Source organism: Myotis brandtii, unplaced genomic scaffold, assembly GCF_000412655.1.
Source record: "Myotis brandtii unplaced genomic scaffold, ASM41265v1 scaffold995, whole genome shotgun sequence".
Taxonomy (NCBI): Eukaryota; Metazoa; Chordata; class Mammalia; order Chiroptera; family Vespertilionidae; genus Myotis; species Myotis brandtii.
The window spans coordinates 922,380-941,130 of NW_005372150.1; the positions used below are offsets into that span (position 1 = coordinate 922,380).

General features: G+C 51.3%; 1 protein-coding gene across 5 annotated transcripts in view; it reads left to right on the forward strand.

The window, feature by feature from the left end:
• Positions 1–18,751, forward strand: part of FBLN2 (fibulin 2) — a 99,153-nt gene that overhangs the window by 19,252 nt on the left and 61,150 nt on the right. For 3 of the 5 annotated variants that reach the window (XM_014533641.1, XM_014533638.1, XM_014533640.1), the window contains exon 1: positions 12,463–13,841. In XM_014533641.1, coding sequence (XP_014389127.1) covers positions 12,551–13,841 — 1,291 coding nt within the window. In that variant the 5' untranslated portion in view covers positions 12,463–12,550. Of the gene's footprint in view, positions 1–12,462; positions 13,842–18,751 lie in introns of those variants that run through there. The other 2 variants (XM_005886622.2, XM_014533639.1) reach the window with 2 other exon arrangements.

Genomic DNA, 18,751 nt, shown 5'->3' on the forward strand with positions numbered 1-18,751 from the left:
GGCTCGGCAAACTGCGGCTCGTGAGTCACATGCGGCTCTTTGGCCCCTTGAGTGTGGCTCTTCCACAAAATACCGGCTCTTCCACAAAATACCGACTTCTGCACATGGGCCACGAAGTTTCAATCGCACTGTACGTGTGCACCCACATGTGGTATTTTGTGGAAGAGCCACACTCAAGGGGCCAAAGAGCCGCATGTGTCTCGCGAGCCGCGGTTTGCCGACCACGGCCCTAGATCTTTGCATGGCACCACATTTTTGACAGGCAAGTTTCAGCTGAACTGTTGCCTCCTAGGTGAGGCCTGCTCTGACCACTCTTGCCAAAGGAATACTCTGGTCCCTCTTCTTCACAACCCTGACATCATCTTGTTATTTATTTGTTCCTTGTTTCTTCCTTCTACCAGAATGTTGGGCACATGAGGGTAGGAATTTTGTTGGTCTTGTTTACTACTACATCCCAGTACCTGTAATAGGGGCTGGCAGGTAGCAGGTGCCTGATTAATATCTACATACTGAAGGACGCTGGCCATACATATTGCCTTGCCAGACAGACCTGGGTTCTAAGTGAGGGAGAGCGAAGCACCGTTTACTTGGGCAGATCATTTACCCTGTCTGGGCCTGAGTTTCCTTATCTGTAGAGCATGGCTAAGCAATTAAACATTCCTGGAGACTCTCAGTCCAGTGTTTGGCATTGTGTCAGCACTGAGGAAGTGATGGTTATAAATATGAACCTATCACCAGTTACAATTCCTCCTAACATTTTGTGCCAAAACAAGTTTATTTTCCCCAGTGAACTAGATGACTTCCTCTTATCAGACAAGGAGTGTGGGGTTATCTTCTAATTTCCTTTTGGTCCTGGCTGCCAGGAAGCTTACTACTAAGGGGCGGTCTCAGGAACAGCCTTTTGTTTCCTGTTGGGTCTTCAGTGTGGTTTTTTCCCTTTTCTGTCTCTGCTCTTTATTTGCTTTTAGCTCCATAGTACACATGTGTTACTGTTGTTGTTTTTATTATGGTAAAATATATATAACACAAAAGTGAACAATTTAACCATTTAAAAATTGTTTTTTTAATATTCAGTTGAGGACATGTTTTATTGATTTTTAGAGAGAGCGAGAGACATCAATGTGAGAGGGAAACATTGATCGGCTGCCTCCCATACTCGCCCTGACCGGGGATTGAACCCATGATGTTCCAACCAACTGAGCCACCTGGCCAAGGCTAACCATGTTTAAGTGTCCACTTCATTGGCATTAAGTACACTCACATTTTGTGGATCCATCACCACCATCCATTTCTAAAACTTTTTCATCTTGCAAAACTGTAACTCTGTACCCATTAAACATTAACTCCCCATTACTCCTCTCCCAGCCCCTGCTGTCTCTGGGGACCTCATATGCATGGAATCAGTCTTTGTCCTGTGTGACTGGCTTATTTCACTGAGCACAATGTCCTCTGAGTTCACTTATGGTGTAGCAGGTGTCAGGATGTCCTTCCTTCTTAGGGCTGAAAAATATTCCACGTTTTGTCTTATCTGTTTACTTGTTGATGGGCACTGGGTTACTCCCACCACTTGGCTATTGTGAATAATGCTGCTATGACTAGGGTGTGCAAACACTATTTTAGTACATTACTTTCTTACCTCTCTGAGGCTGAGGTGAGGACAGGCTGAATTATAAACTAAAGGTATTTTTTTTGGACAGTTTCTAGGACCAAACTGTCCTACCAGCATCTGCCCGGGTGTGTGTATGTGTCCGTGTGGTACACGCTCTGGCCACTGCTGGTGTCCTGTGTGGCTCCCCATCCCTTGAAGGTGCACTCTTCTCCCAGCTGCCCCAGGTTTGGGCTGCTAATGGCCCCAGGTTTGGAATGCTTTCCCTGGGTCCACAGGAGTTGCCTCCCCCACATGCTTGGGAAATAACTTTCCCTTTTTCTCCTTACCTGGGTCCATGACAGTGACTGAGTAATACCTCTGTGAGTAGGATGAGCCCTGGAGTGCCAGTCACACTGCAGGGCTCCCATGGGATCAGGCTGGTGCCAGGCTCCAGCTGAGGCCACATCTTTGCCCAGCTTCATCCTTTCCTTAATCCTGCTTCCCCTTTTCTCCTTCTTGTGAGCATCTGTCACCCCCCCCCCCCCCACACACACACAGTAAACCACAAACACAAGAATCCATCTCAGCTTTGCTTCTAGAGGTCCCGGGCTAAGACTGTGAGTCCTGTATTCCCTCCTACAGTTGTGTGTGTTGTATGGCTGGGAGAATGCCACTGGATTCCTCTGTGACTGACATACCAAGGTTTACTTGGCCATCTATGTAGGAGTAGGCTCCTTAGAAAGGGACAAAATGTCTACTGTCCCTCACTTAGAGAAGAGGCAGTCTTAACCCAGGAAACCTGGACATTCAGGTGACCTTGGGCTGGAGGGAACTGGAACTCCCACCTCCTCTGGGCCTCTTTCCTTTGGGTGTGGACAAGAGGAGCCCAGAGCCCAGGAGGTTCCAGGAGGACAGAGAGACGGCACTGAGCCTAGTGATGGCAGTGGAGAATTGGTGTGGATCACGTGGACCAGTGATTTTCTGCTGTCAGGCCCCACCTTCTGATTTCCTAGAGAAGTTAGAAATTCAGCTTCATTGTAAAATGTTCTGATTTTATTTACTTATTTATTTATTAAAGATATTTAAAATTGATTTTTAGAGAAGAAGGAAGGATGGAAGGGGGAGAGGGAGGGAGTGAGGGGGAGAGAGAGAGAGAGAGAGAGAGAGAGATGAGAGTGAAACATTGATCAGCTGACTCCTGCATGCCCCCTACCAGATATGGAGCCCACATCCAGGGCATGTGCCCTGACTGGGAATCGAACTGGCTACCTTGTGGTGCATGGACATGGGATGACACCCAACCAACTGAGCCACACTGGCCAGGGTTTATTTATTAAAAAAATCATTTATTGATTGATTGATTTTCAGAGAGAAAGCAAGAGAAACATTGATTTGTTGTTCCACTTATTTATGCATTCATTGATGAATTCCTTTTTAAAAAAATCCTCACCCAAAAATATGTTTTTTATTAATTTTTAGAGAGAGAAAGAGAGAGAAACATTGATATGAGAGAGAAACATGGATCGATTGCTTCCCAAATGCACCCCAATTGGGCATCAAACCTGCAACCTCTTGGACAACGCTCTAAGCAACTGAGCCACCTGGCCAGGACTCCTTGGTTAATTCTTATCCGTGCCTTAGCCAGAGATCGAACCGCAACCTTAGTGTACTGGGAGGATGCTTTAATCAACTGTGCTACCTGGCCTGGGCAAGATGTTCTGATTTTAAATATTAAAACCTAAACCAATAACATTGCAATATTATAATGTTTGCAACTAATTTCAAAAGTACCATGTGGGCCCTGAACATGGTCTGTGGATGGATGGCCTGGCAGCTGGTTGGTGATTGCTCTCCTGGTTGGACTTGGGAAAGGGCTGCTGTGTAGGAGCTGAAGTGCTGCCTTTAGAGGAGACTGTGGGAGGCCAGGTGCTCCTGATACGCCTGTGTTTGTAATTGGTTTGTCAACAGGTATCCTGTATGTTGATTTCCCTTCTGTCACCCCTGGCTGTGTGGAAGTCCCAGTGTCTTATTTAAAAGAGAGACCCCCTGCAAGTATTCAAGGCATTTTCAAGCGTTGCCAGCACCACCCTGATGCTGCTTTTATCCAGGGTTGCCTGGTGAAAATGTAGGTTCCCAGCTGGATTGGAATTTCAGATAAACGATGAATAAGTAGGTCCCAAGTGTTGCATGGGACAATTTATACTACACAATTACACAGTATTTATCTGAAATTCCAGTATAGCTGTATGCTTTGTATTTTTATTTGCTAGCTCTGGCAAGCATATTCTTGTCAGTATCCTAAGGATCTGAGAAGTGGAAAAAGGCAGAATTTCCTTACCTTGTGATTTGAAGTTATGTGAGGCCAGACCCTACTCTTAGTAATGGTGGTTCTGGTGATGGATTTATGTCCCCTGGGGTCCTCTAGGAGGCACCAAGGTGGCCTTGCCAGCCCAGAGAGTTTTCATCTGGGCCTGCTATGGATGGGTGCGAGGTTAATTTGTCAAAGGAGGTGGTGTTACCATACTGTAGGGGTGTGTGTGTGTGTGTGTGTGTGTGTGTGTGTGTGTGTGTTTGGAGGGGGAACAGCAGGGAGAGGAACTTGTAGCCAGGGTGAGTGAAGGTAGCTGATGTTTGAGCAGCACCCTGAGGCACCTCTGACACTAATATGCCACAGACCTCCCTTCCAGCTTTGCCCCCACCCACAGCAGGGATCTGATCAATGAAGACCAAAGCTGCAACAGCCCAGACTATGACCTCAACCTGCCCTCTGCTTCTGCCTTGAATTCACTTTGGATCTTCAGCTTGGGAGTCACAGACCTGCACAGGGCTGGACACACTCTGAACCTGTCCTTGTGGCTCTTTATTGTGGAGAGTGGCAAAAACACACACCCAAAACAAAACAAAAAAATAGAGAAGCCAAGAAAGGACACCCAGATATCCATCATCTGGATTTCACAATTGTTAGCATTTTTTAAATTGCTAACACTATTACAGATGTCCCCCCCTTTCCTGCCAAGAGTTGTTAACTTTTTTGGCATAATATTGCCTTTGGCTATTTTTCATGATGAAATATGTTATAGTATGTCATAGACATGATTATATTTAAAAATGTTAACTTTTTTTTTAAATGCCAGCATTTGCCAGACATCACACCTCACAGAATGATTGCTGCTCCTTGCTGTCATTTGGTCCTTAGTCTGTCCTTGGGGTCCCTCACTTAGTCCCCATGTCTTTCAATAGGCTTCTTCATGCTGAGTCCCATTAGGAATCCCACATGCTCTGGTGGTTATACCCCAGGCCTGTTTTAGTCCAGAGCAGCTTCTCCCTGTTTTTCCTGTGTGCTGAGGAGGTGGGTGTTTGTCCTATAGAAATGCCTCCCTGCTGGGTTATCTATACTAATAAAAGGGTAATATGCTAATTAGACTGGATAGATTGGACGTCTTCTGGACATCCTTCCAGACAAAGCCACGGTGGCAGGGGCGAGGCAGAGGCGGTTAGGGGCGATCAGGCAGGCAGGCAGAGTGGTTAGGGGTGATCAGGCAGGCAAGCAGGTGAGTGGTTAGGAGCCAGTGGTCCTGGATTGTGAGAGGGATGTCTGACTGCTGGTTTAGGCCCTATCCTACAGGGATCCTGCAGGCTGGGCTGAGGGACCCCCCCTCCTGTGCATGAATTTTGTGCACAGGGCCTCTAGTCTGCTTATAATTGTTGATTTAGATACCAGTGGTTCAGGTGAGACATTGCTGCATAACCAGCTACCCTTGGAGGCTGAAAGTAGCAATAGTCATGTAATTTGCTTAGGGCAAGGCCAGGCTCCTTTATTAGCTTGATGTGGCATTAGCTGGGGACAATGGTGGTACACCTGCCTCCTCGCAGAGAAGGTCTCCCAAATGGGCTCCTGCTCAAGCCCAGTGCAGTGATCAGGTCTCTCCAGTAGGGTGGCCCCATGTCTTCCCAGGTGGTTCAGTGCTTTTAGACATACAGGTAAAGGCTGCCAGGCCTCCTGGAGGGGTTTGGTAGGAGTAGTCATAGCTCTGAGTCTCATTGGTTAGGCGTGGTTCCGGACCCATCCCTCAGCCAATCCCAGCTAAGTGACAGATGAGGTCTGTGTATTGGCTGGAAGTGGTCACACCTTCTTGGCCACCTCAGCTGAATGCAGCCCCCTCCCTGCCAAGCTGGAGTTCTGGCTTAGACAGGGGCCCAGTATGGAATCTTTTTGGTTTTCTCAGCTAGACCCCAGCTAAGAATTGAGTTAATACACTCCTTAACTAATATCACACTATTATCTTGCTCTCTGCAAGGTACTGCTTGTATTTTATTGGTTCGTTTATCTACAATCTCTGCTCCTAAGCCATTCCCTTCCTCACTATAGGCAGACCTCCAGTTCTGTTCTGTGTGAATCTGTTTATGTGCCCATGTTTTGCAAGTGGTATTTATTTATTTTTTTACCTTGAGTGTGCATTTTTATGTGACATGAGTAGTGTTTGGCTCTCTATCTTGTTCTATTTCTTACCTTTTCCTCTTAGTGCTCTATTTTTAAGGTCCATCCTTGTTGCATTGTGCACACTGAATCGTTGGCTTCTAGTTCTGTGGGGTCCTCACAGGCGTGTGACTGTCAGGGTCCCAGCATGGGTGTCAGCTGATGGTCTTTGGTGCCATTTCAACACCAACAGAAATTCCCAATTTGGGGTTCAGTGAAGAAGGAAAGTTTATTCAGTGCAAACAGCTCAATTGTGATATAGCAGGGCTGTGAAACCAGCTCAATAGTGTTACAGCTCAATTAGGAGACTGCACGGCTGTGGAATATGCTGTGAAGAAGCCCTGGGTGAGGTGGCCCAGGGGCAAGGCCCCTATTCAGCTAGGCTGGAGCAAGGCATTTGACATTTCAGCCTGGAATGCAGTCTTCAGTCTTTGATGGAAAGGGAAAGGGCTCTCTCAGAGCCAGAGGGCTACTGGCTTATATAGACAGAAGTCCCTGCCTGGTTTCCGATTGGTTCATCTTCATGCAAATGAAGACTCCGAGTCCTTGCAGTTTGAATGGTATTGGCTGGTAAAAATGCTGATGGGGGATATAGGTGCATAGCTGGGACTGGACTGGGAAAGCCTCAATCCAATTGGTTGAAATACAATTCTAGGAACTCCTTGATAAGGAGCCTGGTTAGCTGGCAGGAACACAGTGCAGGCAGGTAGTTCAGTGCAGGCTTCTCCCTGAAGTGCATTTTGTGTGAGAAGCCCTTGTGCAGAAATGGCTGCTTGGCTCTGTTTTAAAATTCGAGGTCAGTCAAACTACCAGGAACCCTTCTTGGTAGATATCTTCTTTCTCAGGGTCCATACCGGGTTTATGGGAAGAGTAGTTAATGAAGAGACTTAGAACAGGTGGGAGCAGGGTTGGGGGAACTTACAGGGGATGAACCAGCTCTTGGAGTAGCAATGGTGGGTGGATGGGTGGGTGTCCTTAGCACCCTGGGCCTGCATGGGTGGGGGAGAGGCAGGTTTTAGAACCCAGCAGGGTCACCCTCCAGGAGCTATGGCCTTGGGGGAGCAGGGACAGCCACCACCAACCCCTTGCCTGGGAGGGAAGAAGAAAGGGGTGGGAAATGAACAGCCCAACCTTTCTCTCCCATCCTGTGATGTCCTGTTGGAGGCTGCCATTGGAGGATGCTGGAACCTGGGGACACATTCTGACCAGGTTAGCATCCTCAGTGGAGAGCAGGGTGGATCTGGGACAGGTACTGGCATGGTGGCCTACCTCTGCCTTGTTTCCTCCTACCACCAGACAAATTCCCAAGGACCACCATGGATGTGTGGACCTGGAGTGAAGTCTTTAGGTACCTCACTGGGCATGAGAACTCAGCGTCATACACTGCTCAGATAGGCTTAATTGCATATATGTTGCTGTTCAGAGTGTCCACCCAGTGGTCACTTAGGTCAGCTGGCATTATAATCATCACCCTATCTAATAAAGAGGGAATATGCTAATTGACTGCCCCACCCTCAAAGATGGCAGTGCCCACAGCCAATAAGGAGGGAATATGCTAATTAACTGCCCTGCCCTTAAAGATGGCAGCGCCCACAGCCACAAGATGGCTCGCAGGGGAGGGCAGTTGTGGGCGATCAGGCCAGCAGGGGAGGGCAGTTGGGGGTGACCAGGCCGGCAGGGGAGGGCAGTTGGGGGCGATCGGGCTGGCAGGCAGAAGCGGTTAGGGGTAATCAGGCAGACAGGCAGGCGAGCAGTTGGGAGCCAGCAGTCCTGGATTGTGAGAGGGATGTCCTGTGGGATCGGGCCTAAACCGGCAGTCAGACATACCCCGAGGGGTCCCAGATTGGAGAGGGTGCAGGCTGGACTGAGCGACACCCTCCCCACAGTGCACAAATTTCGTGCACCAGGCCTCTAGTCCAGTGATGGCGAACCTTTTGAGCTTGGCGTGTCAGCATTTTGAAAAACCCTAACTTAACTCTGGTGCCGTGTCACATATAGAAATTTTTTGATATTTGCAACCATAGTAAAACAAAGACTTATATTTTTGATATTTATTTTATATATTTAAATGCCATTTAACAAAGAAAAATCAACCAAAAAAAATGAGTTCGCGTGTCACCTCTGACAAGCGTGTCATAGGTTCGCCATCACTGCCTTAGACAGTGGTTACAAAGATGGTGGCACCCACAGCCAATAAGGAGGGAGTATGCTAATTGGCTGTCACGCCCTCAAAGATGGTGGCGCCCACAGCCACAAGATGGTGCCCAGTCCCCTCAGCCCCGCCGGGGTGCCTGTCTCCAGAGTCCCCCAGTTCCCTCAGCCTCTGAGCCACCCAGGGCCGGCCTGAGGTGCAGGCAAGCCTCTGATGGAGGCTGCCCAGCCACCCAGGGCCGCCCAAGGCTCAGGTAACCAGGCCTGTCCGAGGCTTGTGCTGCCGGCAGTGGCAGCAGCAGAGGTGTGATGGGGCGTCACCTTCCCCTGATCCCTGGGTTGCCTCCTGCCCCTGAGGGCTCCCGGACTGTGAGAGGGGCCAGGCCGGGCTGAGGGACCCCCCCCCTCCAGTGCATGAATTTTCATGCACCGGGCCTCTAGTCTTAAATAGTATTATTATTATTGTTAATCCTCACTGGAGGATATTTGTTTCCATTGATTTTTACAGAGAGTGGAGGGGAGGGAGGAAGAGAGAGAGAGAGAGAGAGAGAAACATTGATGTGACAGAGACACCTTGATTAGTTGCCTCTTGCACATGCCTCAGCCAGGGCCAGGAATTGAACCTGCAACCTAGGTACATGCCCTTGGCTGGGAATTGAGTAATCATATTATTATTAATGTGCATGCATTATCCAGCTTTTTAGTTGGCAGGAATAGGGCAGAGACTGTGTGGGTTTTGCTTTGCCTCTCACTGGGCCTGGTGAGCTCCCATCTTGGGAGTGTGCCTGTCCCCCACCCCCCACCCACCACATACACACCCATGGGCCCATGAAACATTCAGAGCAGTTGTAGAGATGTACCAGGGCCTCTTGAGGCTAACTCCCCCCTTCCTTACTGATCCACCTCCTCCAGATACATCTCAGCTGGCCCCATCCCCCTCATGGATGGGCACACAACCTTTAGATAGCACCAGGGACTCTGAGCAGCATGCAGGGCCCAGACCTCCACCCTCCCAGCTGGAGGCCACAGTGGGAATGACCATGGGTTCCCAGTTCAGAGGTGAGCCTGGGGAAACTCTGATCTCAAACAGACCCTGCCACCATGAGTGGAGAGGTCATGTGGCCTTTGTGGGACTGAGAGCCCCATGTCCTGGGTGACATCTTAGGGTGACCAGGGTTCAGTGGTTTTCAAGAGGAGTTGAATTTTCATGTGAACATTTCCAATTGGTAACTAATTTAAAACTAAAAACCCACCATGTGGGATAAACAAGTGCAGTCATGGGCTAGATCAGTGATGGTGAACCTATGACACGCGTGTCAGAGGTGACACGCGAACTCATTTTTTTGGTTGATTTTTCTTTGTTAAATGGAATTTAAATATATAAAATAAATATCAAAAATATAAATCTTTGTTTTACTATGGTTGCAAATATCAAAAAATTTCTATATGTGACACGACACCAGAGTTAAGTTAGGGTTTTTCAAAATGCTGATACGCCGAGCTCAAAAGGTTCGCCATCACTGGGCTAGATAGTACCTGTGGCCTCCTGGCCAGAACCAAAGGTGTGGTAGAACCTCTTCACTGTACACAGATGCAGAGCCGAGATTCAGAGAGGGCAAGGGCCTTGCTTAGATTTGCACAGTGAATGAGGAAAACACAAAGTCAGGCTCTAATGTTCCTCATCATCACTCTGGGCCTGGGGCAGGGGTGAATCCAAGATATAGAATCACTTGTGTGTGGGCAAAGCATGATGCTGGGGGATAGGATCCTAGGGCCAGGTCACTGTGGGGGCCGAGAGGGTGAGCAGAACTAATGGACTGACTTGTAGGAGAATGCACGGTGGGGTGGGTGGGGTATAGCGGGCCTGGGTAGCAACAAAGGTCCTCTGGGAGGAACCTGCCAACCTCTGGTGGGAATATTTCCCTCTTAGGGTGTGTTGTTCATGTGAGTGTGTGATGAATGGAAAGGCAGATGGAGGGTGGGAGGAGGATTTAGGTCTGCAAATGTTTCTTTTCTTAAATGACACTTGAGCATTGACTCAAGGCCTTTGTGCTGTCCACTCTACTTCCATGGAGAGTCGCTGACTTTGTTACGGGGACAGCAGGCCTGGTTCTCCCTGAGACTGATTCCGAATCAACCTGGGTGTATGGAGCCCTCCCCCTTCCTGGAGTGGCTTCTCAGCTTGGGGGATGTGCATGTTACCTCTTGGAGTCCAGCAACCTCCCTGGCCCCCTGGCCTGGGCATAGACTCCTGTCCCCGGTAGCATTCTTACCATCTTCACTTGGATGATCCCTGGGCTTCTCAAACTCAGTACTGCCAAACTGAACTGCATGTCTCCCCTGTGGGTCCATGGCCCTCCTTCCACAGCCTTTCCTGCCTCAGGAAGCGGCAGCTCCATCCTTCTAGGTGCTTCGGCCAAAACCTGGGCTCATCGTGGACTCCTCTCCTGTTACACCCATGCAGTTTAGCAGCAAATCCTGTCAACTCTACTTCAAAATTCCCCTGTCCACTGTCCTCTCCCGCCTCCTATGACTGGCTTCTCGGCTCTGGCCCGGCTCCCATGTTTTCAACAAAGCAGCCCTAACAGAGCCCATCAAGTCATTCCAGGCCATGGCTTCCAGCAGCCCGCACTGTAATCAGAATCTCGCATGATCTGGCTGCCATCACATTCACCCTTGCTCAATTTGCTCAGCAGTGATGGTGTTCTACCGTTCCTCATCTCCCTCCTTCTGGTCCTGCCCCAGGTCCTTTGTACCTGCTATTCTTGTCGCCTGACATACTTTGCCTACAGACATTCAGGTGGTTGTCTCCATTGATTCACTCAGATCTCAGCTCAAATGCCACTTCCTTAGAGAAGCCTTGCTTGACCACCTGGCTAAAATCAGCTCTTTTACACCCAAAGCCAGCAGCTACACCATCCTGGTTACTCCCTTGTTGGGGTCTAACCCCAGCAGGTCCAGGGGTTCCCAAAGGTGCGGACGGAGTCAGCGAAGAAGGAAGGACACGGAGACAGGGTTCAGTTCATCAGCATAGCGAGGTTCTCCAGCCAGGATCTAGCCCGGATCTCCAGCCAGGTTCTGTGTTTTATTGTCTTGTTACATCTGTCTTTATACCAGTTGATTTTAATCCTATCAATTTCTATTCCAAAGGTTAGGGCATTTCTTATCTCCATTCCAGGGAGTAAAGATTATGTAGCTTAAGCATGATTGTTCGTAGTTAAAGTGATTAACTACCCACCTGGCACTTAGTTAAGGGGTTTTATTCCCTCCCTAACTTCAGGGAAAAATCCTCACCTGGGGAAACAACCTTTCTAGGGGAGGTGGTCCTGTTTAAAACACATAGCGTTAAGAGGGGGAGCAAACATATGCCATATACGCCAGGTCCCTTGAAAGATAAGCTGTGCAGATGTTTCTTCCCTGCAGCAACTGTGTCAAGCCTCAATGGTGAACCAGCTTCCGGCACTCCCTGTTCCGTTTCCCTGCTCTCATTCATTTATTTCTTCATTGTACTTATCACATTCAGAAACCCACTGAATTGCTGTGGGTTTATGATCTCCCTCCCTACATCAGAGGGTCAGTGCTAGCAGAATGGCCATGAAGCCTGTCTTATCCTATATAATCAAAGGTTAATATGCAAATCAACCGAACAGCAGAACAACCGGCCACTATGATGCACACTGACCACCAGGAGGCAGACACTCAACGCAGGAACTGCCCACTGGTGGTCAGTGCGCTCCCACAGGGGGAGCGCCACTCAGCCAGAAGCCAGGCTCCCGGCTGGCGAGCACAGCATCGGTGGCGGGAGCCTCTCCTACCTCTGTGGCAGTGCTAAGGATGTCCGACTGCTGGCTTAGGCCCGCTCCCCTGAGGGCTTCCAGACTGCGAGAGGGTGCAGGCTGGGCTGAGGGATCCCCCTCCCGAGTGCACAAATTTCATGCACCAGGCCTCTAGTTTGCTAATAAACCCCAAGTTCTAGAAGGATTTGTGCACAGAGGATCTGCTCGGTTGGTGCTGGCTGAGTGGCTAGCAGAGGCAGATCTCCTTTCCTGGCTCTGCTGGACACTAAGTGGCCATTGTTCTGTCATTGCCCCACCAGACACTATGCTTGGGGACATGGGGACATTGGGATAAGGGCATGTGTGTGAGTGAAAGAGCCTGAGGCTTCATCCAGCCATGTGCAGGTGTGTGTGTGCCTGGGCGGTGCATGTGTTTTCATGTGTAGGCCCCATATGGTGCTGACAGGTGTCCTTTCTGATTCCCCCAGGGCCTCGCAGGAGAGGGGACCTTTTGGCTCGAGGTGGCACCTGGGCTGCACCTGGGCTGGCGGTGGGACCATGGTGATGTTCTGGGAGCCTGTAGGAGCCTGGTTGGCCCTGGCCCTGGCCCTGGGTGCCAGCATAGGTGCAGCAGCCCCACGGCAGGACTGCACGGGTGTCGAGTGCCCGCCGCTGGAGAACTGCATCGAGGAGGCGCTGGAGCCGGGCGCCTGCTGTGCCACGTGCGTGCAGCAGGGCTGTGCCTGCGAGGGCTACCAGTACTATGACTGTCTGCAGGGTGGCTTCGTGCGTGGCCGTGTACCCGCAGGCCAGTCCTACTTTGTGGACTTTGGCAGCACTGAGTGTTCCTGCCCACCAGGTGGCGGCAAGATCAGCTGCCAGTTCATGCTGTGCCCTGAGCTCCCACCCAATTGCATCGAGACTGTGGTGGCAGCTGACAGCTGCCCGCAGTGCGGCCAGGTGGGCTGCGTGCACGCTGGCCGCAAGTATGCTGCTGGTCACACAGTCCACCTGCCACCGTGCCAGGCCTGCCACTGTCCTGACACTGGTGGTGAGCTCATCTGCTACCAGGTCCCCAGTTGCCATGGAGATGCCAAGGCCATGCCCACTGCCACCAGTGGGAACTTCTCAGATGCTGAGGAGAATGAACCTGAGCGACACTACGAAGACCCCTACAGTTATGACCAGGAGGTGGCTGAAGCAGAAGCCGCAGCGGCTTTGGCAGGCGAGCTTCAGGCAAGCACAGGGGCCCCAGCCACCCTGGGAGGTGGAAGTCAGCCACTGTCTGCCATCCAGGCCACCCCCTGGCTGGCCGTTCTCCTCAGGCCAACAGCGGCTGCTGCCCTGGGTCCGCCAGCTCCTGTTCAAGCCAAAGCCAGGAGAGTGATGGAGGACAGCCAGGGGCCAGGGGAGGAGGAGAGGGAGGACATCGCTGTCAGGGAGCCACTGGCAGCAGGTGGCCTTAGGGGGCTCGATGGGCCTCCCGGTGCAGGCCCAGCCGAGCCCAGTCCCCCTTTGCAAGAGGAGAAGGCAGATGCCAGGGCAAGGCCCGAAGATAACCTTATCCCAGATGCCCAGGCCACCCCACAAAGTACTGGACAGGAGGGAGCCAGCCCCATGCTGGGGTCAAGCACGGCCAGTGTCCTCCAGTCTCAGGCCACATCGAGTTCTCCCGGAAACCCAACAAAGCCCAGCAGCCACACCATCCTGACCACACCTCCCCATGAGGCCACCCAGGTCCCACCTATCCAGGAAGTGCCCAAGCAGCCACCAGCTCTGCCCCATCTTCGGCCAGAGGAGGACACTGACCCCAACTCTGTCCATTCTGTCCCCAGAGGTGACCCTGAAGGTAAGCGTCTTTCAAGTTTCTCCCTAGCACTCAGTCCAGGGAAGGCAGCCCTGGGCCCTGTAACTGCCTAGGTCTCTGTACAGCTGCCTGGGGCAGGAGAAGCTGGGTCTGAGTGCCCCACACTTTAGGGCATGAGCTTAGATACCACTTTCTCCCTGGCTTAGCTCCTGGGAATGGAGTGGGTGGGTGCAGGTGAGGTTCCTGTTGAAGTCAGTGCTGGGCTACATGCGTGGTATGGCTGTGGTCAAAGGCCCAATAGGCACCCTCACAGGGTTGGGGGTCCTGAGGAGGGTCCTGCTTAAGTGCAGGCGGGGCCTGGAGTGTCCACAGAACCCCAGCAGGAGGTGATGAGTTTCACATCCTTCCAGGCATGGCTGTGACCTTGGTCTCTGAGGAGACAGCCTAGGGCATGCAGTCTCACATGAGAGCTCTTTCTGAGAGTCAAGGGCTATGTCCGGCACATCTTCCAGTTGGTTCTGTTAACACACAAGTTGTTCTCATTCCTCTGCTCTGCACCTGCCGTGGCTTCCACCTACTCAGTGTAGAATCCACAGCCCTCTCGGGCCACAGGCCCTGCACAGCCTGCCTGCGACCTCTTGCATCTCATCTCCATCACCCTTGTCTTAGTCTGTCTGGTCTGCTGTAACAAAAAATACCACAGATTGGGTGACTGAAATGACAAACACTTATTTCTCACAGTTCTGTGGGCTGGGAATCCAAGGTGAAGGCTGGGTTGAGGGCCTACTTCCTGGTTTGCAGATGGCCAGGCTCTCATTGTGTCCTCACATGGCAGAGCAGGCGAGGATACATCTCATCTGAGATAACATTACAGGAGGAGCAAACTCTTGCTTGTTTCTTTTTAGGACACTGATTCCATCATGAGGACCCCACCTTCATCATCTAATCACGTCCCAAAAGCTTCATCTCCAATACTGTCCCATTGAGGATTAGGGTTTTAACACAGGTATGGGGGTGGGGGATAAACATTCAGTTCCTAGCAACCCTTCCTCTTACCCACTGTGCTCAGCCCCACTGATCTGTCTAGATCAGGGGTCCTCAAACTACGGCCCGCGGGCCACATGCGGCCCGCCAAAAACATTTATCCGGCCCGCCAGGTGTTTTTGCCGCCGCTGTGTACATAGGAATTTGTTCATAGTTTTTTTTTAAACTATAGTCCAGCCCTCCAACGGTCTGAGGGACAGTGAACTGGCCCCCTGTTTAAAAAGTTTGAGGACCCCTGGTCTAGATACCATAGCAGCCCCAGGGCCTTTGCACTTGCCACTTGCTCTTCCTGAAATGCTCTTCCAGGTGTCCATTTGGTTCACTCCTGTACTCCATTCTGCTCTCTGTTCAAGGTCACCTCCCCAGAGAGGCTTTTCTTGGGCACCGAACTAAAAGAACACCATACCTTCCTCTTACCTTGCTGTAATTTTTCCTAGTAGAATGTTAGTGCCATGGGCAGAGGGACCACATCTGTCATCTTTCTGCTGTGTACAGGAGCCTCCAGCAGGGCCTGGGTGAATGAATGAGTGAATCAATACAAGCTCTGTGGCCACCCCTCTAGCAGTCATCCCTCTTCTCCCTAATTCCCCTGCCGTCCCATGAACCCTGCAGCATTGTCTCCCCCTCTGTTCCACACACGTGTTCACTGTTTTCAACGAGCACAGGTGCACCTCCTTTAGGAGCCTTCCTTGAATCTTTGTGTCTTGTTGACCCTCCCCTCAGCTCCATTTTCTTTCTCCCCACTGAGGGTGTTCTGGGGACTTACCTCGTTGTCTAGTGATCTCTCTCCACAGCTAAGGGTCTGTGTCTTGTTCAGTCTCATATCAATAACTCTACAAACCTTTATTAGGTATAAATAATGAGCAGGTCTTGGTGGGCCCTGGGGAGGCAGGAATGAACCACTATGGTGGGGGGCTGTGAGGGGGAGATGCCTGGGAGGTATCTGGGAAGGCTTCTTGGAGGATGGGGCATGAGGGGACTCTGGGATTTCTGCAGCATTCCCATTGACCCACCCTGATGCCCACAGCTGTGTGGCCTTGGGCAAGTCTCTTAACTGGCCTGGGCCCCTTTTCCCATCTGTCAAGTGCTATAGGCCTTGCTGGGCAGCAGCTGTGTGCAAAGCCTGTGCACATGCAGGTTCCTCTGACTTGTAGGCCAGGTGATCCAAAAGCCCAGAGGGCTCTGCACCCAGCCTGCTTACAGTGGGTAGGCACACAGTTCATCCTCACAGAGCACCTATTGGTACTCCAGGCCCTGTTTCCGTGACTTGATGTTCCCCCCAAGCCAAGGAGTTACGTTTCTTCTCATTTCGAGGTCAGAGAGGTGTTTCTCGAGGCTCCAGGTCACAGAATGGGAGTGGTGGGCTGGGACCTGATCCTTGTGCTTCAGGGGCCTCCTTCCCACCACACCCAGAGCCTGTGGGGAGTGAGGAGTATGTGTGGGCTGAGGTGGGGCTGTAATGAGAGGGCTTGGGGGCCTGGTTCCAGAGCATGCAGCCCCTAGGGCAGTGGTTCTCAACCTTCCTAATGCCGCGACCCTTTAATACAGTTCATGTTGTGGTGACCCCCAATTTCATTGTTACAAATTGAACATAATTAAAGCATAGTGATTGATCACAAAAACAATATGTAATTATATATGTGTTTTCCGATGGTCTTAGGCGACCCCTGTGAAAGGGTCGTTCGACCCCCAAAGGGGTCGCGACCCACAGGTTGAGAACCGTTGCCCTAGGGTTTCCAAAATAGACTCAGCCCTGCCCTCTACCCACCTCTTGCCTCCAGAGGCCTCTGTGCTTCTGGGCTTTGGAATCCTGGAGAATTGCTTTGTTCTCAGGATCCCTGGTTTTTCCTTTTCTTTTCTGCCCTGGGCTTTCTCAGTGGATTTTGGAGTCTGGCCTTTGATGAGGCTGCTTGTGGATAGGGGTCTCTGACTGAGTGCCCCTTACCGCCTATGAAGGCTGTCCTGGCAGCGGCCCCACACATGCACAGAGAATGATCAGGGCATGAGGATGGACAGGCTGCTGCAGCTTTTGGTGCGTGGGGAAGGAAGGAATGGGAGGCTGATATGGGGGTGGGGGAAAGGGGTGGCTTTAAATGGGACCTAGTAGGTTGGCCCTGGTCAGATACACAAAGACTGGCCTACCATCCACCACCCCCAAATATATTTTGTCCTCCCACCTACCCAGTATCCACCTGTCACCTGTGTAACTTAGGTAAATGGCTTATCTTTTCCTGCCTCAGTTTCCTCATCTTTAAGCAGCAGAGAAGTCCCTGCTTCATGGGGCTGTTGTTTTTTTAATCCTCATCTGAGGATATTTTTTCCCATTTATTTTTTTTAGAGAGAGTGGAAGGGAGGGAGGGAGGGAGGAGGAGGAGGAGAGAGAGAGAGAGGTGAGAGAGAGAGACAAAGAGAGATGTGAGAGAGACACATTGATTAGTTGCCTCCTACACACGCCCATGTACGTGTCCTTTTCATGTCCAGTGCTTGGCAGGGAACTTAGTACTTGCAGAGTAGTTACAATATTAGCCATTATTACTCACTATCCTTCTTCAGTTCGCGCATCTCTTCAGCAGATGTTTAGGGAGCACTCTGTCTGTGCCAAGGGCTGTGTAGTGAGAAAGGCAGGCGCAGCCTCCCCACTGAGGTCTCGCTGGGGAGGAGGCGTTGAACTGATAGGCACACAGATTTATCCATGGTCACAATCATGTGCAGGGGGAGTTGGTAGGAGGCCTGATAGGGGCTGGGTCAGGTGTCCAGTTGAGCATCTTGGGAGAAGTGGGGGGCCTTAGAGGCCTCTGACTGCTGTTGTGGGGGAGGACTTGGGGGGTCCCCAGTGATGGAAGGGCCCTCTGTGAGGAGAAGCTGGGGAGGTGGCTTTGTCCTGTTTGCCTGGGGGCCTGCTGAGAGGTAGGACATGGGGTCAGAAATGACCCCCAGCCCTGTTGCCATGGTAGCCCTGGGGCCCAGAGAAGGAGGTTTCCAGCCATTGCCCGAGGCCTGGCTGGGGCAGAGGTAGGAGAAAACAGGGGTTGGGGCGGGAGGGGGGGGGATTCCTGTCTTTTAGCCGGAACCCTGCCAGGGATCCAGGCTGCCTCTGAGCATGTCCAGATGTGGCCTAATGGAAGCCACATGCCTGCTCTGTGGGCCCAGCAGAGGGGTGTGACGGCTGTTGTCATTCAGGGGGCTTTGTGAGGGGGGCTTCTATTGCTGGGCTGGCATGATGAAGGGGGTTGGCATGATGAAGGGGGTTGGCAAGCACACCACCCCTAACCTCTGCTGCCCTCCTGGGCCACAGGGTGGGAACCCTGGGACAGGGTGACCCTCAGGAAGTGGAGACTCTCAGAGCATCCGGAGGCAGCCCCCTCCTGGAAAAGACTCCAGCACCACCTCTGCAGGGTCCCAGGGCCGCGGCAGGAAAGAGGCCTCTTCCTCAGGGCCTCAGTTAATCAGATTCTGCAGGGCAGGGATCTCTGAGTGCTTTGACGGTCTGGTTAGCAGAGAAGCTATTTAAACTCAAATAACTTTATGCTAATCACAGACACCATATAGTGCTTATGCCTGTGCCAGGCACTTTTGTAAGCTCTGTGTGATTATTAACCCTTTAATCCTCATATCCACTCCCTTAGTTTACAGAGGGGATGCAGGCCACTTGCCCATGGACACATGTGTAGGAAGTGGTGGGTCTAGGTTCCTTTGCATGCCTTCATGTCTTTATCCCTGACAGTCATTCCTGAGTGCCAGGGTGTCCACAGGCTGTGACAGATGAAGAAAGCATAGTGTTGAACAAAATCTACATTGTCTTTGCCCTCTGGAAGCTTATGGCTTATGGAGGAAGTAAAGAACCCACTAGTCACTGGGTGTGGAGTTTCTGTGCCCTGTGAGCTTGTGTGTGTGTGTGTGGTGGGTGG